This window comes from Cardiocondyla obscurior, linkage group LG13 (assembly GCF_019399895.1).
Source record: "Cardiocondyla obscurior isolate alpha-2009 linkage group LG13, Cobs3.1, whole genome shotgun sequence".
In the NCBI taxonomy this organism is placed as follows: Eukaryota; Metazoa; Arthropoda; class Insecta; order Hymenoptera; family Formicidae; genus Cardiocondyla; species Cardiocondyla obscurior.
This window is the reverse complement of record NC_091876.1, coordinates 2,007,052-2,032,751: the sequence shown is the minus strand read 5'-3', so window position 1 is coordinate 2,032,751 and position 25,700 is coordinate 2,007,052. Positions and strand designations below refer to the sequence as shown.

At 48.3% G+C, this 25,700-nt stretch overlaps 1 protein-coding gene across 1 annotated transcript in view; it reads right to left on the bottom strand.

The window, feature by feature from the left end:
* Window positions 1-25,700, bottom strand: part of Mical-like (MICAL-like protein) — a 37,467-nt gene that overhangs the window by 7,303 nt on the left and 4,464 nt on the right. Inside the window, exons 2-4 of the mRNA XM_070665254.1 lie at window positions 9,410-9,689; window positions 4,874-5,052; window positions 2,138-2,229 (exon numbers count right to left, since the gene is read on the bottom strand). Of these exons, the coding sequence (XP_070521355.1) occupies window positions 2,138-2,229; window positions 4,874-5,052; window positions 9,410-9,689 (551 nt within the window). The remainder of the gene's footprint in view (window positions 1-2,137; window positions 2,230-4,873; window positions 5,053-9,409; window positions 9,690-25,700) is intronic.

Here is a 25,700-nt window from a genome sequence, read left to right as displayed (position 1 = left end):
AACAGCCAGGATTTCGTAATCGCATATCGCGTCGCGTCACGTTGATACAATACTGCAAACGAGTTAATCACCACGCGACACACGATCGACGAATCGCACGGCGAACTTTTCTCTAACGCCTTATAACGTCTGCCACCGGAATTGTCACAACTCCGTAACAGAATCTGACCTAGCGCTCGCGTGACTTCTACTTTGAACCAGTCAAGCAACATTTTCAGAGTCCTAGTAGGCGTCTACTGAGAAACTCCGCTATTCGCGGTTACTCGGAAATAATGTTGGAAACACCGCCGGGCCGTCGAGAGGACTTTGAAGAAATTCGAGAGTAAACTACGGCCGGTTTCGAAGCGGGAGTAACTTCTTGCACGCGCGAAGGCAAAGGGGGTTTCGAAGGAAAGGAAGACGAGGTAGCTGTCGATACTGGTACGAATACACAATGAGCAGAAAAATAATTGAACGAATATTTCTTTTTTTTTTAATACGGTCCCGGGTTTTTCCGCAATTCGCTAGATCCTCCGGACGTTTTCTCGCCGTTTTCGTCGCGTTGTCGAGCAATCGCGTATTAAAGACGATTATCTGCGTCGGTCTAACAATGAGCGGCGATAGTGGACGTTGGCAAGCGCGAGGAAGTGACCGGAATCGGGATCACGGAAACGGCCGGCGTGATTGACAGAAGCGGTCATTGTTGGCTACGAAATCACCGACTGAATGGGTCCCCGGGACAGACGCGGTGCACGCTAATTGCGCGCTTCTCCATCGGGACTCGTTCGTTTCGCGTACACCGGGGCGTTATTCTCTCTCGAGTCGTTTTTCTACGCGGAAGAGTTTGCGAGCAGTTGCGAGATCGCGGCGGCTTTTGTTGCACGAAGGTCTGGAAAGAGGAACGACGTAGCACAAAAGGTTTTCTTTCTTTTCTCTTAATTTTTTTTTTTTTTTTTTGGACGAGAGTGACAGGCGGCAGACGTAGCAGACATGACAAATTTTCGTATTCGCAACATGTAAAACTAAGACACTCTGAAACACTGACGGAGCTGACTGCAATTGATCATTCGCTAGAGGCCACAAAGCCGCCGAAGGTGCAAAATTATTTCACACGAGGCATACAGCACAGTTGCACATTGCATAACAACTACGTCCATTTATCGCCGTCGCATCTTTCGCGAGTGTGTAAAACTAACGGATCCTGAAATGCAATTGACAGAAAAATATAATCGACCGTCCATGCAGGGTGCGTCGTTACTACGTGTGTGCAATCGTGTGGACGAGCAGGCCTATCTCTCGTCGCCTACGCTCCCATCTGCGACCGGTCTTTGAGCGAGATAATGGAAAAAGGGCACGTGCCCGCGTGTGTGTACGTAAAGATTGGAAAAAAAAAAGGGGGAACGCTCGCGAGTGTGTGAGTGTATGTATGAATGTGTGTGTGTGTCGATAATGCGCGCGTGATTACGCAAATGCAACGACGATGGCATTTGTTGTTGGTTGTTGTTGCAGCACGGTCCGGTGTCAAGGTAAACCGCGCAAGAATGGCCGATACGCACAGCTCGAAAGCTGTCCTCGAGACTCCCGTCTGCGATCTAACGCGAAGAAATTCGGAATATTTTCCAGCACGCTTATAAATGCCCGTCTGAAACCGAACGGCAAAGTAGGTCGACCGGTCTCGCAACGAATACGTATTACGCGGCTAAAGAAAAAGAAAGAGAAAGAGAGAGACGAAAGCAAGAAAAAAGAAAAATGATTAATACATCGAGCAGCGTCAAAGTCATGTAACACGTGGCTCGTAAAGTCCACGCGATCGCTGGACCGACCACCAATTCGCGACGTCGCGTTCAAGTCCGCGGAAAGTGAAACGATTTGTCGCAGCTATACTCGATACAGCGAATAATTTCCCGCGAAGGTGATTCGCGATTGCGTAAGCTAACAAGGAGTATCAACTCAACGCTCAACGTGTCACGACGCGTAGTTCTCCACTCTGGAAAAAGCTTGAAGGAGCTTCCAAAGCTCGCAGTACTTACGAAACTATATAACTACGTATAAAATTACGTAATGACGTTTATTAAAGGAGAGGAGCCGGGCAGAAGGAAGTTACGAAAAGCGTGTTTTTTGTCCTCGATCGGACCCGACCAAACTGATCGTAGCTCACCTTTTGTTTAGGAGATTCCGGAACGGGGGCGATCCTCTCGTCAGCGTCGGCTTCGGCCGTCCTACTCGTCGCCAAACGACTGGGTGAAGATCCTGTGAAAAGCGTAACGTTCTCGTCAATTCGCGCGAGTGTCTTTCGCAACAAGTGTATTTATGCACGTCTCGGCTAAAAATATCAATCGACTTGCGATCGGTGAGTAGCAGCGGGAAGTATGCCTCTATTCGTACGACAATATTGACTTCTTTGCAGGGCGATACGGAGAAAGAGTTATCCGGCTCGGTGCATTTGCATAAAACTGCTTATTTATGCCGATTCAACCCGCGTGCAATTCAAAGTGTAAATTCGCGCGACATTATTTTTTTTTTTTTTTTCCCCGCGCAAGCCTCTCTTTTTCCAGCGGGAGATAGGAATGCGAAATGCGCATTGTAATAACCAGGCTTCGCTCGGGGAAGCTCATTTATCTCGGTTTTCTATTCTCTCGTTTTATCACCGGCGCGGTCGATACTGCTGAACGCGACGCGTTGTAAGTAGAGAGTGGCCGAGGGAGTATCCTCTGTAGTAGCAAGATTTGATAAGTGCATCTCCATCTTCCGCTTAGCCGCTCGCCGCGCTATAAAGCAAGACGAACGTTCAGCATTATCGTCCGCTCGTCCGGGAGAAGCGCCGAGTCCAATCCCGACTGCGAGAACGCGGTCTAATGTAGCTATAAAGCGGCCCGGGACATCGGCTACCGAGTAATTTTCTCGTTGCAGGTAGTGATTTCAGGGTACGCTCAGGTAGGTCCTCGCGATCGCGTTAATTCGCGACCGGCCGACCATTTATTATACAATGCAACGGGTCCCGTCTTCCTTCCTCCTCGTCGCGAGATTAGACGTCGTTCAAAGGTTAACGGTACTGTTAATTCGAGACTGAAATTCCAAGAGGATGCGAGATGCGGAATAAAAGATAAAAAAAAAAAAATAAAAAACAAGGAAATTTTTAATAGATTATCGGGCATCGGGGCGAATATCTCGTCTCTAGCGACGCGTAGATCGCTTAATAAGCTCGAATGATATCCTCGGCAAATCGCGTGCTTCCCCGCGCTCGCAGCTGCGAGCGCGATTGCAGAGCACGAAGATTAGAGATCACGACGCGAGAGAGGCACGTTATAACATCGACGTTCTGCGTAACGAAACGCCGCCGGGTTTCAAAGCGAGTCGGGACTTGAAGATGGAACAATTTACGCCAATCTTCTCGGTACGAGTCAGCTAAGAAAAAAAAAGGGATCGCAATACATGAAATATCCGTTTGATTTACTATTAAAGTTTAACTTTTCAAACGTGATTTTTTTTTTAGCAAGTTTTTTATCGATCGAAACACTGGCTCGGTCTTTAAGAAATATTACTTTTAAAAATGTTTTCAAATCGGTTCTTTTGAAGAATCGCTATTTAACGGGACAAGATAAATTTAATGCGCGCGATAATAGTATAAATTATAACTAACGGGATTATTCGTGCAGATGTTTGAATAAAAGAAAGAAAAAAAAATAATAAATCCTGCCCGCGAGACGCGTTTAATCACTCATAAATTCGCATTTGTCGCCGCAAAGACGAACGAAAATTTCGCAACAACGGCGAGGACGACGTAATAACGTTCGTTCAACAAGTGGTTGTAAACGATAACGTAAAGGGGTCGATGTTAGCGGCAGCTATTTTCCGATCGAGATAGGCGAAAAAGCCGCGGAAAAAGGAATGCAAATCTTGCGGCGACTCAACAAGTGGCTACTCAAATTTTCAAAGCCAGCCTCGCAATCGGACAGCCAGCTAATTGCGCTCCTGATAATCAGAGATAACCAGCGGGGCCGATAAAAACGACAAATGAAACACATCGGCACAAGCTTCTTCACGTTTTTTTTTTATTTTTTTTCGTACGAAGCCACAGTCTCGTGCTGTCGCTCGTAAAAAGTGCAAAGATATCGCAAATCATACCGTAAACGAAACAAGAAAAATTTCGGCAAAATTATCTATAAAATTATCTATAAAAAAAAAATTACTCGAAATTCTTAAACGATCCACGCTTCGTATTCTGGAGATTCGTATTGTCGGGGCAGATACCGACCTCGGGGCTCGTATAGAGCGACTTCCGCGACAGACGTCATCGTACGTGCGATATTAATCGAAGGGACAATTGCAAGAGATACGCCGGTCCCGCGACGAGGAGAAAGCTAGAAACCAATCGGTGACATGGGCGCAATCGGCGCGGCCCATTTACTAACGGGCCGTGCGATCGTGTCGAGCATACGAGACATTAATGCGCCGCGACGTTTCGAACGTCACGCCTGTCGATCGGACTTGGCTGATTTCAACCTGAAAACGAACGTGATGTGTGTGCCGATAAACCCCCCTCCCCCCACCTTTTTTTTCCGCAGTCTGCGCTCCGCGAATTGAAATAAAAAATGTCACCGTCGGAGACGCGACGCGAAATCGCGAGAACGTTTTTAACCGTGCGTGCAAGAGGCAATCGAATTTGCCGGCTGTTCACGGCTACAGGGATCTCGATAGAAATCGTACGAACCCTGATGCATCGCGATAGAAATGTAAATTATGCAAATTAAGTTTGCATAAAGATTCATTTTTCCATACAACTCGTATTAAAACGCGGATAAGCTAAACCGCATTTGCGAGCGTTACTTTCTTTTAATAACAGAGCCGACCTGCTTTCGGCGAAAAAAAAAAAATATATCACGACGTGACTTACCTCCGAAAGTTTGATAAAACTGCGAGAGGTAGGTGAGAATGGACAATCGATCGGGCACTGTACAAGACGCCATGTCCTCGGCGTCCAGAAGCGCAGGAATCCCGAGATGCTGCTCGGCCGTTCTGAAAGCCAGCTCGTTGTTTCTGTACACGTCATCCTTGTTCAAGCTGTTGAAATCGCTGTAACAGAAAAGAAGAAAAAGCAAAGTGAAGGAAGCCTGAGTTTCTGTCTTTCGCTAAGCGGTATTAATCTTCTTATCGGTTACTCTCGGTCATATTTATTCCGTCTGAAGGCCACCCGATGAGACGTCGAATGTGCAAAAAGGATTTCTTGAATAAATCAGATTGCCGATCATCCGTGGGCGTGTATGGCGGGAATCGCTTTTTTCATTAGACCGAGTATATATAGCCGTTCCTGCTGAATATGTGAGTCGTAAACGACGCGGTTAAGTGTGCGCGCCTCAGCTTTATTAAAAAAAGAAGGAAAAAAAAAAAACGATTGCGCGCGAAATCCGTCGCAATTATAACGTTCTTAATAAAGCGAAAATAAACGACAGTCGCGACGCAAAAAACGAAGCGTGTCTCAGTATCTAATAAAATAAATATTAAAAAAAAAACTTGATAACTTTTGCAAGCAAAAGCAAACTCTGATACGTTCGTATTTTAACTTTCTAATTTTTATTGAAATCAGAATATAACGGCAGTCGATGCGAAATCTACACAGAAATCGTGTATAATAAAAATATACCGGAAACACGTAGGCGAAGGAGATTACGTCGGAAACGGTAACGTAATTAAACTTTCGCATGGCTGAAAAAGTGCCGCAAATTCATCTCGCGCGAATCTGCTTTTGTTATTTAGACAGGCCTGTCTAAAGCTATGCATTATTTATGAAAATATAAAAATGCAATAAATTCATACAATAAACGGAAATAATTTAAATGACTGTTTTCTCTACCGCTTCTGGGTTATCTGAAATGATTAATTGATATCGCTATCATAGCCTGCTGTCGGCGCACTTGCAAATAAGAAACGAGGCCGATATTGCCGGCGAAATCTCTCAAAGATCTCAGGATCGATTTGCCGGGACTCAAAAAGACGACCCGGGATAAAATATCCTGGGGAAAAAAAATAGAGAGCACGAGCCTTTGAATAACCGCGAGGATAAATCTTAGACTCTAGAAATATAATATTCCGCTTTTATTTCAATGGACATAGTTTTCTCGCAATTTACAGCCAATTATTATACGCAGGTTTACGCTCTACTTCCTTTTCATGGCGCATTGATACCTTATTTCTTTTTTCCTTTTTCTTTTTTTTTTTCTTCTTTTTTTTTTCGCGACTGTATACGTCGGACTACGAGTGCTCCACTTTTAGGTAAATCGATATGTGCACAGGCCGCATATTGCTCGGCAGTTGAAGTAATACTTGAAATTCTAGGTCGAAAGATGAGCACCTGTTTGATGCTCGAGTTCGGCTGCTCGATTGATAGCGCGATGGCAACCGGCGCGGATGTTAAACCTTTGTTACGAATTATGTAGAGCACGAAATCGACACGTCATTCATTCTTCGCGAGCGTGCATAGCGCGTATACGCCAGAAATCCCGATAATGCGAAATCGCGCCGTGATTACTAACGACCGTCGCAGAGCGAAATTTCGGCGCGACCGTAAGACCTCGCGCGATCTCTACCTTCGATTGCAATGGCAATCGCATCGAGGCTGCTCCTTTTCAATAATAATCCGGCGATAAAACCACTGGTTCGTCACAATTCGGCCGGCCGTCCCAGGACGAGGTCACGGTGAGTCAGAGTTCCACCAGACGGTGGCCACACCCATCTTTTTTTTATTCTCATCCTCCCCCGTGACGCTCTTCTTATCCCCGTCTCTTATCACGGCGGCGAAAGAAAAACCCGGCAGGCTCGCCTTTCGGCTTATTCGTAATATTTTATCCGCACGCGCGCAATTACGTCGTTGTAATCGCCGGTATCTGGTGAAATTACGAATGGATTCTAGGATATTAACGTGACCCCCACGAATTTCGCTAAAGGCGCAAAGATCTCCTCATCGCCACGTGATTCTTCGATCGGTTAGGCACACCTGTCGGACGGTTTCACTTTCACTCGCGCCTCTTGCCGGGGATCGCTCTCACGTGTTACTCTTCCGGGTTATTCTACCTAGTTCTTTGATTCATCAACTCGACAATAAAGGTCGGGCCCCGCGTTTTCCCCCCAACGTTCAATCGTTTTGTACACGGATAGCAAAATAATCGTTCGCGAGGCGTTATGCGCATCGCGACAGAGAATCTCTTTGTCCCCCTTGTCGGAAGTTAAAATAACCCGCGAAGTTCCAAAGTTCACACTCCGAGAAAACGAGGAAGGAAGCGGAGGAAAGGAGAAAATTTTGTTTCAGCCGCGAGAACGGAAGGTAATAAAAGAAAACTTCTCGCCGTTTTATTGCCTCCGCCGTTACGTCCGAGTAGATTTTGCCGGACCGGCCAAGACAATAAGAGGAGGAGAAATGAAGAATAGCTGCGCAACGATCCTTCGTCCGCGATAAAAAGCGAATTCCCTTCGTCGACTGAGACCTTGACTACTGAAGCAAAGTTCTAAAAGGAATTCTCATATAAACAAACGACTTTTTCTGCAAAAAGACTGTCGCATTTTTTTTTTTCTTTTCTTCTTTCTTAGAAACCAGCCAATTTTTTCAAAGCACAACTTTACGTACATTCCGTCAACGACTTTGACTTTTAAATAATTACGTTCCTCGTTTAATTGTAAAAATGAAAGCGGGCAAAATATATCACATGTCCACCGTGCCTGAAAGTATCTAATTTTGTTCCTGACACGAAATCGAGTGGGTAGAATAAAGTCGATAAAAAGCCAGGACGAGGAGGCTTTTTGTGAAAGAATGACAAAAGACCGGGAGCTCTCATTTCGACGAGCAGAAGCTCATTTCTCTTAAAAACGCCACTTAATCTGTACAGAGTATATCTTGTAGCGATATACCGGAGCACAGGCGGGCAACGATCCAATCTCCAAACTCTTTTATGGCTTAGCTCTAATATATTTCGAGTTGCAAATATTAAGTTATTGATCCTGTACGAAAATTAATTGCGCAAATCGTCGAAGCGATTTCTGTTGCAAGAAGATATTCGCTTGCGTTGTTTATTCCCTAGCGATAATTATCACATGTTTTCGACCAGCTAGCGCGGTTTTTTGGAGGGTCGCCAGGAAAGAGCGAGCGTGTCGTTGTTAGTCTCGATAAATTGTCAAAAACAAATCTCCGCGATATCCATCGTGTCAGCTTCGTATTTTACGGTTTATTAATTACGTGTAAAACAGGAGGGCATTAAAATCTCGCGAGCGCTAACATTATTTTCATTCCCTTCATTAAAACTGTAATTAAAATTAACGTTATGATTACGTGAAGAAATGCAAATTGTCAGGGTCCGACCAGTTAAGAAAGCAGGTTACATTCCGTAACACATTGGGAATTATGCAACGTAAAACTGGGTTAAAGCGTGTACCGTCGGCAAGCTGTAATTTAAAGAAAAACACGTCTGGAAAGAAAAAAAAAAAAGAAAAAAGAAAAAAAAAGCCAAACAGAAAACGGTGAAAAATAGAATAGTTTCCAGGGGAATATCTTCGCGGATGCAGGGGCCGTTCGGTTTTACAGCGCGTAGCGACGCGACACAATTCCGGATGCATTCCATTATCACCTATAAAACACCGGGGCACACTCGCTGTGTGATGGGTGCAGGCTGCTGTTGCTTTATCGATCGTCAATTCACTGAACTTCTATTTTTAGAAGGACCTTCCTTCGTCGCCGAGCGCCAGCGATGCGAAATCCTGGGATTACTATCAAGAGGACAATCCGTTAAAGACACCTCGGAATCTCCGGATCTTTGCATCCACGAGGACTACCCCCGAGAGATTCCCCGATATCTTAATAACTCCTCCAACACCGAACGCATCTATGAATTTCTCAATTTTCCTATCGCGTCTGATATTGAATACCTGATGACGGCGAGGGTGAAATAATTGTGACGAAATATTCACGCCGGACTAAAAAAAAAAAAAAAAAACTTTTCTCGGCGAGAAAAAGAGGAGAGATGGTCTACAAACTGCGGGTGATTAAGATGAAATACGACCTAGACGCGTGAAGACTCGAGCTCTCTTTTACTTGATTTACGCGTAATTAAGATAAAACGCGACCGAGCCGGACGATGAGACACTCGAGGGTTTTCTTTCATTTAATTTACGAGACAATCGGCTTAACGAGGACAATTCGAAGTCGCGCTAAGAATCGGGCAACGTGCGGATTAAAGTCGCGCTTTTAAGAGGCGTATATACACGAGCAATTGGAGTAGATTGTTCCTACGGCATATTATGGCACGGTTGGAGAGAGAGCACCATTACGATACTCGTTCGATAAACGATGGAAAATACTTTCGCGTCGTTACCCGAGTAATATGATATCTTTCCGAGACGTTTGCCACGTTACAACGGAGTGATTACATGTGCGTTAAGAACTTACATGAGGTCCGGCCGAAAGTGATGAATCATAGCGCAGAAGGCGAGTCCGTCTCTCCAGGAGGTGGTCATGTTTTGCACGTTTACACCTGGATAACCGTCGGTGATCCGCCGGCACCAGAGCTCCAACGCCTTCGTACCGCGTCTCTCGCCCATCGTGCCTCCCTTTTTTTTTTTCCTCCCTTTTACGATTCCTCTAGTGGCCACCTTTCTTTCACTCGGCTCCTCTATGGCCTCTCTGCGGTCGTCAGTCTGATTTCTTCCGCGCCGTAATAGTTCAGCTTCTGAAAAAGAGAAAGAAAATTTTCTCAGGTAAGCTCGCAGCAATATTATTACATTACGCTAACGAAATGACCAAAGCATTATCTCCGACTGCACTCCCGTTACGCGCAAATAAATCTGAGATATTTTCCCAGAGATCTGTCACAGTTGTCGCAGTTGTTGAACGTCAAGGGAAAAGAAAGGCGAGAAGATGAGGAGAGGAAAAAAAAAAAAAAAGGAAGAGTCGTCGCAAATCAGTGGGCATCGCTTCGAATGATCGAGTGTGCGTTTTGTCGTAACGGACCGCGGCGCTGATCTCGAGAGCTGCCGCTAGGATAGAACGAGGGGAGAAAAAAAAAGAAAGACTGCAAACTGTAAAAATTGCAAGCGCCGTTGACTGTCGGAGACACCAAATGATGTTTTGCGCAACGTGAAAGCGGGAGGCTGCGCCGCGTGAAACCACACGGCGGGTCAAGCGTGAAACCGCGCGCTCGCGCGCGTTTTACGCGCCGCATTTATTAACTCTCTGTCATTATTCCACGCGTCGCTTTTTCTTGGCGTGCTAACGAGTCCGCGAACCGAGACAACTCGACAAAATCGACGATGGAACAACGAGGGGGGAGAGGGGGAGGGAGAGATGAGACGGAGAAAGAGGACACTGCTGAGAAGCGCGGTTATGATATTTCATGCCGATTAAAAATTCAGGAACCGACACTTTATGTAATGGGAAAGCCGGGTACGGCGTAGAATATTTATAAGTCGGGAAGCAATCATATTGATACTCTATTTTCACCTTTCTCGCGAATCGCCCCGTGCGGCGCGAGTCGATAAACGAGAATAGGAGAAGGCCGGCTTCTGAGAAATCCATTCAGGATATCTCTCGCTTCTCCGCTCTGGGTGCATGATTAACGTCGAGTCTCGTCTCGATTTTTCGCAGGGAACGCGACGTGACGCCGCGATTGCTTGAAAAATGCTTGCGAGTCGCGCCGCGGCGTTACGATATCGCACGATTTCGAGCGCGAAAAACTGGAACGGATAGGTGGTTAACGGGAAAGTGCTCTCGGTCGATCCTCGCATTTAGCCGGAGTCCGACCGGTTTCTAGTGTTTCTACTACGCGACCTCCTGTTCAAACAACGCTCGTCTAACCGAGAGTACTTTTCGCGGATTAAAAAAAAAAAAAAAAAATGTTAGTTTCAAGCCTTTGACTGTACCTCACGACGAAACAGCTAGCTATTAATTATCGCAACGTATAGCCGCCAAGCTGCAACGTTTTCATTGTCAACGCATTTTTTTCGCTCTTCGGAACCACGCATCGGGTTTCTATTGCTTTTGTGTTATTTCTCCTTTTTCTCCGACGACTCCGCGACACACTTGTCTCATTCGCTTTCACCGGACGGATAAAAATCACTACATTTTATAGTCAATGGAAGCCATCCGAGTCTCGATATTCACTTTTCTGTTCTCGGAGAAAAAAAAAGTGGGGGAGGGAGGAGAGAGAGAGAGAGAGAGAGAAAAAAAAGAAGGCAGCTCGGACAAGCGTTGACGTCGGATCGCTTTTGTATGGATTACGATGTAAAACCAGGTTCAGAAGCTCCGAAAGTTCTCACCGCGCTTTCCGGCACGGGCGACGTTATCCCACCTTTCCTCTCGCGCTTGGTCGTTAAGCTCGCCCGATTGCAACGGTATCCCGACGTTGAGCACCCGTGATTAATGGTCCAGCCGTGAGTGAAACGTAAGTGCGCAGAAATAAGTAAAAGTTACACACGGCAAAGTGGTCGGCCTTGTTCACCGTTCGCCAGCAGCAGTGAGCCTGTAAAGACCTACGTTAACAGGTGAGACGCAGAGGGCGGATGTCCCGGTGAAACGGAGGACGCAGCCCTAACAATCGCGTTAACGAGGGAACGTTGTCACCGCGATTTTACCCCGTAGCCGGCAGACATTTAGAGAAGCGGAAACAAACGTTTCATTTAGTATCGCCTAACGGAGCCCGACCCGGCGACACGGTTTATTAATCATTTTCCGTCGGCGACGTGTCGCAAGGACCCCGATAAGTTTTTCCCAAGCCGCTTAATCGCACCGCGGTGAAAACCGGACGGGCGTGTTATTTACGAGCCGTTCTAGGAAAATCAGGTGAGAATCGGCGGAAACAATTGGAGTGAAAGTAAAAAGTAAGATAAAAAGCGAGAATTATCAGGCACGCCGAGCCGAGATCGACCGTTCACTTTGGGCCCGGAGGGAACCCGGCGCGATTCGGCGAGCGTCGCTTTCGCGCGATTTAACGCAACGTTACCGCGGCTGGCCGCAATCTGTACTCTCGCGAAGAGCTAATATTTGACACGTGCGATCGTGCCAGAGAGACGAGAGTATCGAGCGTGTCCGCCGGCCGAGCCTCGATGGCGGAGGTAGGAAGGGCTTTGCCGGGCAACGGGGTAGCTTTCGACTGGCCGCGTCTCGACAAAAGTGAAGGTGCATCTAACGTATACCCCGAGAAAGAGAGACGGAGTAGGCCTCATGAAAAATTCATACCGGTATAAGAGGCAGACAGCCCGAGGCATTGCGAGACACCTGCGGTAACCTCCTCCTACTCCGCGAGAGAGCGAGAGAAAGAAAGACAGAGAGAGTTTGCAAGAGATTAGGATGTTCTCGATATTTTTACAGTTAATCGTGTCCTGAAACCGAGGAGAAGAACATACACTTCCGACCGATATACCAAAGGCATCCTACGTGCCTCGTTTTTGTACGTCTCGATTGACGACCGGGTGACACGGTTAAGGATAACTACGGTGACGTTCCGTACGAATTGGACTTTCTCGCGCGAGGAAGCCTTGGCCATCACAAACGCTGCTTTTTTTTATATTTTCTTAATTTTTTATATTTTTTTCCTTTTAATTCGCTCTACTTCTCAATCGTTTCCCTATTCAGATTATTATCGGAAGTTGTCTAAAAGTCAGTAAACTTGCCGCGAGAAAGCTTTAACCCACACTACACGCGTCTCGAGGACACTTTACCGCGACTCCACACGTGAAAATGCGCGAAAGCATTCGCGATTCACCAACTTTTACAAAAAAGAAAAAAAGAAAAAGAAAAGAAAAAAAGTTGAACCCTGAATTTCAAATCTCTCCGCCAGCTTTTTCCCGGGTGGGATCGAGCACGTGTTAGATCGCTTAAAAATCTGTAACAGTCTAGTCTCCATCGACGATTCGTCGGTTCTTGAACGCGGCATTCGCGATGATTTATTAAGATCCGGCTTATTTACACGGTTAATTTGTCGAGAAGGTGACGACGCGAACGCTTAACATAGCTGACGCACGTCGTGATAATGTTTACGCTTTTATGTTCCTACGTGCTCGAGATTAATTCCACGGCGATTCCCGCTTCTTGAGAAATGCGCGCGAGGGGAGCCTGAAGACCATTAGGAAGAAATAGGCGCCGGGAGACTTTCCAACACGCTCGCCGTTTGCCTCCATCTTCATGTCGTTAACGTCTACTTTACGCTAAATTACATGGCTAGAGAAACCGACATACAAATTCATTCCGTAAAACGGGCCAGAGAGAAAAAAAAAAAAAAAATGTGCTCGCGCCGGTAACAGTCCAACGTATTCGCAATTTTCTAAATATATGTATAAGGACGAGGGATGAAAAATGTTTAGCTCCCGAGACAGTAATTCTCACGCAATCTCGAGGTCCCATTGATCCGCAGATGTCGAACGTCGCGCATCTGGAGCCGGAGGAAATTTCTTTTATCGACGACGAATGCGCGGATCTGCGAATTATCGCCGCTTTTATGTGCCGTTCGGCTCGCTAATAATCTCCGTTCGCGGCGATTAAAAATTGCGCTTTAACGAGCGCAATTGTCGATCGGAAGAAAATAAAAAGGCCGAGCGTCCTCGTTCGAAGATACAGCTAGACGGAGCGAGACGGTAGGGTGATCTGCGAAATTTATTACGACGTCGCGAACGAACTAAATGACAGCATCGCTCATACGTCGCGTCATAACGGATGTTATAACGAGACGTTATGTGTCTCATTATTATAAGAGCTAAGTTTTTATTGTACGATAAAAATGAATTTTTCTCCATTTTTTTTATTAGGCATCGTATACACGTTTTATTAGAATTCACTCGCGAGTGTGGTCCACGTTAAAATAGATTCGGGATTGATCGTCCCGCGCGATACATCTCGCGAAAAAAAATGGAAGAAGACCGGCGCCAGAATCGAAACTTTAACCATAAACGCGACAGCCGCGATTGGCGCGGATCAAAAGATCGCGGTTAGATGCGCCTCTATAAAACCTGAAACTGCGCGATCGTTAGGTTTAACGGTATGGATACGACGTATTGCGGACGTGTTACGGAAATCTTGGGGGCAGCTTTACGACGCGCGTGCTTTCGCGAAAGCGTATAAAGCGCGCGCTCCATTCTATTTTCCTCGTGGAATCAATGAGGAAAAATTGCTTCTCGAAACTCGTGCGAGAGACGACCTTCGTTCCGAACAAGCGTGGCGCCGATGTTCGTCAAGATTACTTTTTTTTTTTCTTTTCTTTTCTCTTTTTTTTTTTTTTCCTAATTACAAAAGAAAAGCGATCGTATATCTTTGCGCCTCGCCAAGGAGTTCGAGTTCGTGACGTCACGGGAGAGATATCTTATCCAAAAGGGCGCCGAGCTCCCGAGAAAGGGTCGCGATGGGCGATCGGATACGTTGGTGGGAACGCTAGTCTCGTCTTTCTTTCCAGGAAGGTAATTTTAAGCTGGCGGGTAGGTGATCACGCGATTGCTCCTTACACGTGGAAGAAGCCGCGGAACGATTCTCCGCGTCGAGCCGAGTTAAAGACTACCTGTCCGAAACCCGGCGCTGTCGAGTCTTCGGTCTAAGGTCTTTCTTTCCCCGGGGAAATCCGGCCGGCTCGCGCCGGGGGTCTTAAGTTCCAGAGGGAGGATCGAGAGTATCGTCCTTACCGGGAAAAAAAAAGAGGCGTTTGTCACCTGCTTCTAACAACGATGACTCACGCGGACGTGTTCCTACCGAACCTGTTCGTCGTCGCGCGGTAAACTGCGGGAAGCCACCCAGTCTTTTATCCCTCGTTTCCGGCGAACCTTGAACGGAGTTTCCTCGTCGTTTCGCCCGGGCGAAACGAAGCCACGGACCGATTTTTCGAGCCCGGCCTGACTCACCTTTTTCTCCAGTCTAACGTGACGACGTGCGTGCAACGAGATTCGACCGATCACCGTGAAAAGGCTCCCCGCTTGGAGGAAGAACACTAAACTCGATACGCTCCCTAATTCCGGCGCTTCTTTAAACGTGTAAATGCATATTATTACGGGACGTCGGGAACGTGGCGTTTAACTAGAAAAGAACGAGCGGCTGAAGGCGCCAAAAAGTTCGTGAACGCATCGGCTGGATTGCCGTGTTCGAGAAACCCTGATGCCCGATTTCTTCGATCGACTCGAAGTTTAGTTGAACGTCGACCCCGTTCGTGCGCCGCGCGAATAATCTCGTACTCGATGACGACTCTTGTCACGGCATAGCGCATACGTATAAATATGTATGGTGCGTCGTAATGAAAGCTGATACACAGCCTCGCGAGAAGTCGCGGCGCGCGTCTCTCTTTCGCGCGATAAGATTTATTCCTCCCTTCGATCCCGGATTGCGTCCAACAGCCGCCGCTAATGGACTTATCAGTAAAGGAAATTCTGCGGAGAATGCGGCGGCGTCTTCGTTTTCCTTGCTTTATTTTTTTTTCTTTTTACCCACCCTTCCGGAGATTGCCGAGACAAATCTCGAGGCGTCCCACCCGGGAAAGACTTTACTAGAAATTTACCTGTAATATCCGCGACGCGAACCGCGGCTTCTTTCCTCCGGCAAGTCTCGGGAGCGCGATTTAGAAATGGAAATTGCCGATGCTGACGCAGCGAGGAGGAAAACGACGCGGGTCTAGTAAACGAAGAGGATCGTGGGCCAGCGCGGCCGTAGAAAAAAAAAAAAAAAAAAAAAGAACCGGTATATACGGCGGCATCGGGCGCAAGTCGTGGCGAGAGGAGCGGGTTCAGCGAGCAGGCGAGCACGCCAGAGTCGAACAATATTCGGCGACGCCGTCCTTCTCCCTTTCGCCCGTCTATCCGTCTATCTACCTTTATTCTACCTATCGCGTGCACCTACACGTGCATGCGCGCGCCCGCGCACGTACGCGTGAACCGAGGATACCGTGGGAACGGGCCCCGGTATAACAGGTAGGAAGGCAGAACCGCTCTTTCTCCCTCCTTCTTTAGGTCTTGCCATCGTGCTTCATCACGCAGCCCAGCGTTCATCCGTGCGTGTAATACCGACCTTCATTGAATTTTTATGGATATTCTTACTTTTCGCGATAACCTCGTCGCCTCGAGTTGGAGCGCCGCGGCTCACTCCCCGTCAGTCTCGAGCCGCAACAGGCCCGGACGCGAATTATAAAAACGGGGCTTCAAAGAAAAAGGAAGGAAAAAAATAAAGAAAAAAAAAAACGCGACCCCGTTTCCTTCTCTTTCGCGTGCCAGAGGATCGAGCGGAGCGTAAACACGGGCGCGATAACCCACCAAGCTGTGTACACGGTGACATAATCGTGAGGCCTCGCTCGAATAATTGTAAGTAAAACGCCTCGAGTCAACGCGAGGGATACCGCAACGCGTTGCGAAAGGAATCGGCGCGGGGGATAAAGATCGAAGGCGCGTTTGAACTACGACGCGCGTGCTGCGCTCAAAGGACCCTCCTCCCGCCCCCTTTGTCGCCTTCCGGGAAGTTACGCAGTTTCGCGAGGAGATCCGTTACTCACCTTACGTCACGGTATGACCAGCTCCTTTCTTCCGGCCGCGCTCTCTCCTTCTATCTCTCTCTTTCTTTCTTTCTTTCTGCCGTCGCGCCTCGTCCGCGGGCACCGCCGTTACGCCATTTAGACTCGCTCCGGGGTTCCTCCACCAGTTGAATGTAAAACTGACGCGCTAGCGATCGCGAGCACGGCTCGTCCAAACCCCGACGTGCGTCGTGCGTGCGTGCGTGCGTACGCGCGCGCGCACGCGCGCGTATTGCGACGCTCCGCGTGAAGCAACGCACACGGAAACCGACCTCTTTCTAACCTCAACCGCGATCGCGGGCCTCGCGAACGCGCGGCGCCGGTGAGGAATATCGGCGACCCGACAGGATCCGGCGTCCAGGTCCCCGCGCCGAGGTGCTAATCGCTCGTCGTATCCCGCGTCGTAGCGGCTGGTCCTCGCGAGGGCGAAGCGATTATCGCGGCGTATACGTCACGTTACACGCAACATGCGAACGACGTTGCGTTCACGGCGCGCGCGCGGTACTGCGACTGAGACGCCGCGCGTGGCGCGCGCAGTTTTAACGCGGCTGACCGGACGGCACGGCGGCTATCCTCATCCTTGTCGCACGATTCCCCCCTTCTCTCTTTCTCCCGTCGTCGGTGAATACCAAGCGGCACGGAGCGCCTTATCCGAAGACTTGGCGGGTTTAGATGCGATTAGATGCGTTCGCGAGACTCGTTTCTCGAGATGCTGCGTGCGGTAGTCCCCGCCGGCGGTATTGGTGCCGTCGAATGTATTTAAACGTCCGTGGCTTTCGTAATTCGAACGCCGGGAGCCGCCCGTTATTACGTTTCCGTTTACGGAAAACGATAACCGAGACCCTGATAATTCTCACGATATTTATTCAAGTATTAAATGATTTCGTTATCGGCGGATACGAGAGCCGCGCGTAATGAGACTTAATTTGATTAAATGCAGAAGTACGTGTATATTACAGTGTTTACTACCCTCCCCATTTAGTTTCCACCCCGAGACATTTTTTTCGACGTTATCTACTAGATATATTTTTTTTTTTTAGAACAGATATTTCGCAGATATTATTTGACTGTAGATTTTTAAAAAGATACTTTACAGCTGCCTTTGTATCTCGCTGAAAACTCGTTACACCGGCAGCGTCAGCCGCCAGGTGTTACGAACGCGCGAAGTACAACTTCATCGTTGACAAAGATCGACAAAGGACAGGAAATAATTTCGCGGTTGCTGCAAAGACCCTTTTCGAGAGCACTTGAAATTAACGCGCGAATCAGTTTGACGTTGATAAGTGACCAATTAATATAAAAGTCACAAACATACCGACGTCGAATATTTGCGTCTATTGTTTGTGATTCCCGCCGACTCGCTCGGCGAGGGTGGGTTTTTTTTTTTTTTTTTATGAAAGGGCGCGAATTATAGTCGACTCTGTGGCGGCGGTAGTTTGGCGTTAGCCCGAGACATCGCATGAATTGCTCGAAATCAAACGAGAAACCTTCCACCGTGGCACGATCGATAAAAGCCTCTATGCCGCTCTAATTCTCGCCTGCCGAGCGGTCTTCCGCGGCGACTCCTCGCTTTTTCCGTTGTCTTCGTAAGGCAGCGGGCGAGGACGAGCTTTTGACGTTCCGGCGATTTCTTTCGCGGGACCGGCTTTCGTTTCCTGTACAGCCTTACGTGACGCACGGTTGACCCCCGGCCGATCGCGTTTCACCGCGATACGCGACGATTGTCCGCGCGTGACCGTAATCGGCAGCGGGTATTGGCGGGCGGTGCTGGAAGTGAGCTGGCTCGCTCAACGTAAAACCGAAACGAGGTCAATTAGCTACCTCCCGGACAAGGATAACAAGGTTAACGCGAAAACGTCGCTACGCGGAAATTCACCGTGATTTATCGCGCTTACGAATAGCGACGGCGTCTCTCTTTCTCCCCCTCTCTCTATCTCTATCTCTAAACGATAAACCGCAATAAGCGCTGTACTTGCCGCACGCGATCGAGAGCGGGATTCGGCATGACGCGAGGCGATATTCTTAAACCCGCCGCGGTTTTTGCGGAGGACAAAGCGAAAGGGGAAGGACGGGCGGAAGGAAAAAGGGGAGAAAACGACGCGCGCTCGAAGCGCGAGAATCCTGTTTTTCCCGGGAAAACGAGGAGTCGCCGACGCGCCCCAGATTCCGACGACTCCGACGCTAGACGCGAAAGCGAGGCCCATCGGTACTCGCGCGTGGGAGCCCTTGGACTTGACTCGACGCGTAATACATCGCGATCCCTTGGATTATTTCCACACGTAATTTCGTCCGTTTGTCGACGCTTATTAGGCCCACGACCATTTAACCCTCCGATGTTAATTACCGCTTGCTCTCGTGGCGCCATTGACGAATAACGCCCGGCGTAATTGCCGCTGCTCCTGGAAACGCGACCGGCACCACCGTCGGATAAATTAACGGAAGAGAAACGAGAACGAATTTGTTAATTCGATCGCTGGCTGTTGAACCTCCCGATTCTTCATTATCGACGTAAATCGATTGCGTTCATATTCGTGCGCTCGGATGTTCTAGTTCTTATTCCTCGCAGCTATTTTAAAACACTCTAACGACTCTACACTCACTGCGGGCTCGATATGTACTTTCTGAATCCGTATTGATTCAGTATTAGGATGTAGATAAGACTTGAGGAACACCAGATTCCTGAGATCGGAGGTGGAAGTTACTTTGGGAAAAAGTAGGAAAAAAAAAAGTACGTGTGTGTGTCTATGTAGCCATTGGGTTCTTTAAACGAAAAACAGGCGAGAACGACGTTCTCGATAAGTCATCTCCGATATCGCGTCGACTTAGAGAAAATTAAATGGACCAGTTCGATCGTGCTCGGGTGAGATTCGAAAGTACATAAATACATCAAGAGTATTAAAAAATGACTCGCCGATAAGCGTAATTAACCAGAGAGATAAACGGATTTCCAGTTGAGCGAATTCATTAATATCTATTCGTTAGCCGGACAATAATCTTTGATTTTTTAAATTAAAAGGTAATAATAAAATTAAGCTCTGAACATCAGGCGATATCGCGATAGCACGTGTATAGTTATACGGAGACTCGCGACGCTTTGAGCAATCCTCGCCAGATGATTACAAATCCAAATTAAATGAAAATCTCAGGCGCCACTTAAATCGCGGCGAGTGACAATCGACGTAATTAAAACTAACAAAGTTCCAATCGAGACGTCCGGCGTTCTCGGCTTCCCGTGATCTTCCAAAAGCGAAAGGCCTTGGCGCTCTTCGGAATTCGACCGATGGCTCAAGGTATTGTTAGCACGTAGCTTGTAAAAGGTCAAAAGAGAGACGCTCCGCGAAAACGTCGACGGAATCGATAGTAAAAGGCAACTCCATAGCGCGGCCTTCTTGTTCCCGTAATTGCGCTAAAAGTCACCGCGATAAACGTTCCCCCCATTCGCGTTATTATTACATATACAAGTCCTGCGAGCGTACGAGTGAATTAAACCGCGGCCTCGTGTCCTCGTAATGTTCTGCCGTCTGGATGAAACTTTGCCCGGGTCCTCTCTAATTTCGTGCGAACATCCAATTGTCTGAAAACCTTGGCTTTAAATAAACGTGAGGCCGATTCGGCCGTATGTCACTGATAGCGACTCGAAATTCGGCCGCAGCGAGCCGGGCCTCAATTAAATTTTCGCTGACGAAGTCAGATAGTAGCCCGACGTTGCGGGATCCGTCAACGACGACGACGTTGCGGAATGCATTTCACACGTGAGAAAATGGCGACGGTTAAAGACCGAGAAATAAGAGCGGACAGTGTCGGCGGCGCCGATCTGATAAGGCTAATCGCGGTGAAACGAAAAGCCTCAAATAAATCGACCTCGGGTGCCCAGGCTCGCGTAAGGCTATAGCGCGATAGATAAAGACATGCATTATTCCGCCGGGCAAGCTTCTAGCTCGTGAAAGCGCACTTTTAAACGTCTCTTTGGACCTCTCGAGATTTCAGGCGTCGATAACCGCTAGAAGTATTCGCCGTTTTTTTTTTTTTTTTTGCAAAAACTAGAAAAAAAGACATTACGGTTCATCCGCCGTTTAGCTAAAGCGAGGCGCACAATCGCGAGAGAAGCTGTCGGGAGTCCAGTGTCCGCTCGGCTTTCTCTACTTAATCGATCATGCGTTGTAATACATTGCGCGGCGTGGCTATAGTTCGATATAGTTGTCCCGATTCCATCCAGTTCCAGTTGGCGCATAATTTATTAAGGACTGCCTGGGAAACGTGAAACGTATCCGAGGAAATGACCGGCGTTGCCGGTCAGTCGGCCGGTTGGCGAATAGAATCGTTATCGTGGTCGATTTCCATGCTGTCGTTCACGCGTCCGAAATACAGTAAACCAAAGCACGCGTAACAAAACGCGGTATCGCACGTGGTTTTCCAATTCGCTGGTCTGCGAAACTTCAATATATGATTTCTATCGCGATCTGCTACCTCGAGTTCGCAAAACGTGTACGAAAATAAAAAAAGAGAAATGTCTTTCTCACGTACGCGTGGGATCGTTTTCGTGCATTCATTTTATTTGTCCGCCGTGGCTTTTTGGTCTTTGGTTTTACGGGTTTTTTTTTTTTCTTTCCGTCCCATTTGCCAACTCGCGCCTCGCTCAGTACAGCCAGTACATTTCCGTTCCGGAAGTAAATTCAAAGGGCCGTTATTGCATTTCCGCGTGCCCGTATTACGACAGCTCTTGTCCCGCGCGTGTATAATGGCCACAATTGTTGTATATCATTACGGTACAGCCGTTTGCGGGAAATGTGATACCGATCAAAGATATAATTAAAATTTAATTCAAACCACGTGCATCGTATCAAACGAAATTAACACGAAACAAAAAAAAAAAAGCAAAAAAAATCCACGGTGACATCTCGCAACGTCACGTGCAATCGCATTGCAAAAATATTTTTACAAACGGAATTCTCTTCCTTCGCTTTTGCCCACCGTCTCTCTCTCTTTCTCTTTCTCTCTCTCTCTCGAGAAGAGAGAATAATTGCGCAACATGGGGTTAATAACGAAGCCTGTAGTAAACGACAGATGTAAGGCGAAGGAAAGAATTTCAATTAGCACGCTCGGCGCTAATGAGTGCTCTTATCGATCTTTGAATTCGTTCAATTGATCACGCAAGACCTCTGGCTCGATCGTTGAAAATATGACGCTGGGACAAGCGAAGTGGAAAGAGGCATAAGCGGGGATCAATGCGCTGAAAATCTGACGAAGGTGGGAATTAATGAAATTCCAAAGAAGTAATAATGCTTCGTATGCGCGTTCTTCGGGAGTCGAATAAAAATGGGTCAAGCGCGAGAAAATCCGTCCGCGATTGTATCCGAACGGCGTTATAACAATTTTTAGCAGCGCTTTACAGCCGTCCACGTCCGCCGTTTTATTTTGCCGAAATTGTGACTTTCCGGGAAATTATTGTAGGCGATATCCTGCAATAGTACGGGCTTTGCAAAATGTAATTCGATTAACTCGAGGGACCCTCGACTATGAATTCAAATAAAATACACAACCGCTTTAATTCAGTAAATGGATTTTTGCTAGAAATCAGTAAATAGCAGTAATATATTTCTCACCGTTTTGCGATAAGATTAATGCAAACGGTATAAACAACGTGTCAATTCCATGATATTCTCCAGTTTCATTTTTCTCGGCGTGATCTTATATAACGTTAGTATTCTTAAAGAAAACCAAATCGACAAAATCTTTCGTATGGCGTTTCTATGACGACAAAATGGAAAGATATGTCCCGATGCGATGAAGGGAGAATTCTTAATCTTCCTGACCGCAAAGTACGACGGAGTATCTCGAAGACACTTCTGGGTTCCTACATTTATACCGAATAATCCCACGCGATTTATACCAACGTTGATTTAAAAAATCATTGTATTGGAATTAAAATATTATCCTGCTGTTTTTCTTTTTCTTTTTTTTTTTTTTTTTTCTTATCTGATTTATTATGCATTACCTACTACGTTTCGCGTATATTATTTAAAAATAGCAGCTGTACGTAAAGTATATATATTTATAGTTAATTTAAATTTCACACGTATTATCTCTCGCCTTATGTTATCGGTCAAATTTTGCGCGGCAGCAAAGTGTCACTCAGTGGAAAATTAATTTCCTCCCTTCTATTACCAAAAGATTACAGTCGATCGCTCCGGCGGAATATGCGGCGGAATTGGTTAATTAAGATTTAAATCGTGTTCTAAAGTAGCGCGAATGTTTCTGAATCGACTCAATCAACTCGAGCCTCAATAGTCACGAATGGGACTGTTACGTTTTCAGCAAACGGCACGTATACCCCTCCCCGGCTCCGGCTCTCCGCCTTGACGCGAAATGTCCTCGTTTTTAAACCGATTTTATCTCGAGCGAACTTTATCGAGATTTTGACGTGCACCGCGGAAAGAATGATATCGCGAATAAGCGTAACCATAACCGCTGGCTGGCGTGCTCACAAAGAAAGCGCAAATGCCGCGCATCGCGTAATTATATGCATATTCGTTCGCTCGTAATTTGACGACACGCAAAGGTTTCCGTTCCTGACTCGGTCACGCGATTGGAAAGCAGCTCGCGGAATAACGCATCCTACCAAAGAACGCACACATCCCGTGCATTCCCTAAATTGCCGCGTCGTTCGGCAATTGGGACAGAAATTTAGCCCACCCGAGGGAACCCAGCCCCGCACGATTTTCCCAGCGAGTGGCGAAACGGAAGAGACCTTGTCAAAAATTCAGGGAGGACAGGCGGGGCAGCTATTTAAGACTCGCGACGGAAAATGGAAGCTGTTGACGTAAGTGCGTGCGTGTGGACCGAAGGCTGCTGCCGAACAAAGAGAAGAAACCGCGCGACCTCCTCGCGAAAATCAAAACGCGGAGGATAAGGCGATGGAAAAACAGGGAGCTCGCGTGCATAGCGAAGGGCATGAATTAAACATACGCTGTTCGCGGTTGCTGGAGGTTGCCGAGAAGCATCCCGTCGCCCGAGAGATGAAGGGAGGAATGAAAAGGCGACTCGGCGAAATTGGAGTCGTCCAGCAAGGGGCGCGGCGCGGGCGAAAGGCGGGTGAGGAGATACCCCGGTATCTCGAAGAGCTCTTATTGTCGAGCTTCCACCAAGATGCGGCGGATACGTTCTCCCCCTGGAAATTATCTTAATGAAACGAAACACGCGCGCGCTACGCGCGCGGCTCGCGCAAATTGCAAACTTGCGTCGAACGCCTCCGATCGGGACCATCAATGTTTTTCGGGTTCGATTTCCATTATCTGCGCCGCCCCGGGTGAAGTTCGCAACTCGAGGAGTTGCGTCCTATCGGCACCGATATTAGTTATACGTAGCGCCCAACCCCGACTATGGGTCCGCCCGGCCCGGCGATTGGAGGGACAATAGAACGGAGTTTACGAGAAACGGCCTGAAACTTGGCTCCGAACGGAGAGACTCAAAAACTCATCCCCGTGGCGACCTCGGTCCTTACCCACCATCCAGCTACCGCCACCTCGTTCGCTTTCGGCCGTCCCCGGCGAGGATCGGCCGCGCGCAACCCTTTCCAACGAGGCGGACAGGATGACCGGGGAGAAGCAGCCCGCGGAGAGGGTGCGGCCGAATGCGGGAAACGACGAGGCAAGCGGTTACGAGAGCGATATATAACCGACGGTTTTACGAGCGATAAAAAGCGCGCGACAAAGCGCTTTCGTGGAGAGAGAGGCTGAAGGGAGGGTGAAGCCCGTACGCGTACACATAATTTCTTTTTCATCCATCCTCGCGCCTTTCTCCCTCGCCTCTGGTCCTCGGCCCCGGCGATATATGCGTAGTACGCGCGGACGTGCGTTTATACATAAACGATAGACGTGCCTCGAGCGGAGTAGGAAACTCGCCACAGTCGGAGGGACACGCGTACATCCTTTCCACACACGTATGAACTCCCACGTATATACAGCATCGGCGGAGGGGTCCGGTGCACCGCCAACGGGTTCCTCGACTATTCCCCTCCACGCGGATTAGGTCCTTCTCGCTCGACCCCGTCTTCTCGCGGTCCTCTCTTTCGCGCCCGCACGTTTTCCGCGTGCTGGCCTCTCTGACCCACCCGTTGCCGCCGCTCTACTCCACGCTCGCGCAAACGCCGTGCTCGCCTTCTCCCTACCACCCAACGTTCCGTCCTTGTCCGGCGAGTCCAACATTTCCGTTTCTATCTCCGTCTCGCGTCTCCTACCCTCGCGGAAATATGCTCGACATTTCAGCAGCGGCGGCGGTGGCGGCGGCGATGATGGTGGTGGTGGTGACGACGACGACGACGGTGGCGGTATTGCTGCTGGTGGTGTGTGCGCGCGCGGTGCTGCCTTAACGGCGTATCGGTGCGGACGGTGGCTTTGGACTCGAAGCTGCGGAAGAAGGGCCGCGAGCTCGGCCGTGCTCCGATGGCCTGATACGCACTGCGAGACGTATTCATGAAGCTCCACTGCCCTGACTCGTCGAGTGAGTAGTAGAGTTTGTGACCATATCCCTTGCCGGGTGCCGCCGCGGTGATGATCGAAGCAGAGCCGAGCAAAACGGCAGGATGACACGACGCGGTAGAACAGGGGAGGGAAATACCCGCGGACGTGTCATGTCGTACCCCATCGTGCGTTCTTTTCTCTCCGTCGGTCGCTGTTTTATTTTTTTTTCTTTTCCTTTTTTTCCCTTTTTTCTTTTTTTCCCCTCGTAACGCGATCGTCCGCGAGAGTGGTCTCTTTATATGGAGAATGTCATGGTGAATTGAGGGACGATAACGACGACGACGACTACGACGAAGGACGATAACGAGGACGAGGACGATGACAATGGCAAGCGAATTCACGTCCCCGAAAACCGACGACCGTCAGTGGCGCGACACCACCAGCAACGTCATGTTACGATCGTCCCTCCTTCGTGGCGGCTGTTAAATCGGCGTGGGTCGATCGAGAGCCGGGGCAAGTAGGGGGAGGAGGAGACGATTTTTAGCCGGCGGAGGGAACGTAGAGAGTGCGAGAAAGCGAGAGAGAGTGAGTGAGTTTGCGAAAGAGAGAGAGAGAGAGAGAAAGAGAGAAAGAGTGCGTTTCCTCCTCGAGGCCGATTAACAGTTGGCCCGAGGGACGCGAGGTGATCAAGTCGGTTTCTTCGGTGCGGCCGCGAGCCTCGGCCTCGGCCGAGGCGCAATAAATATCGACCACG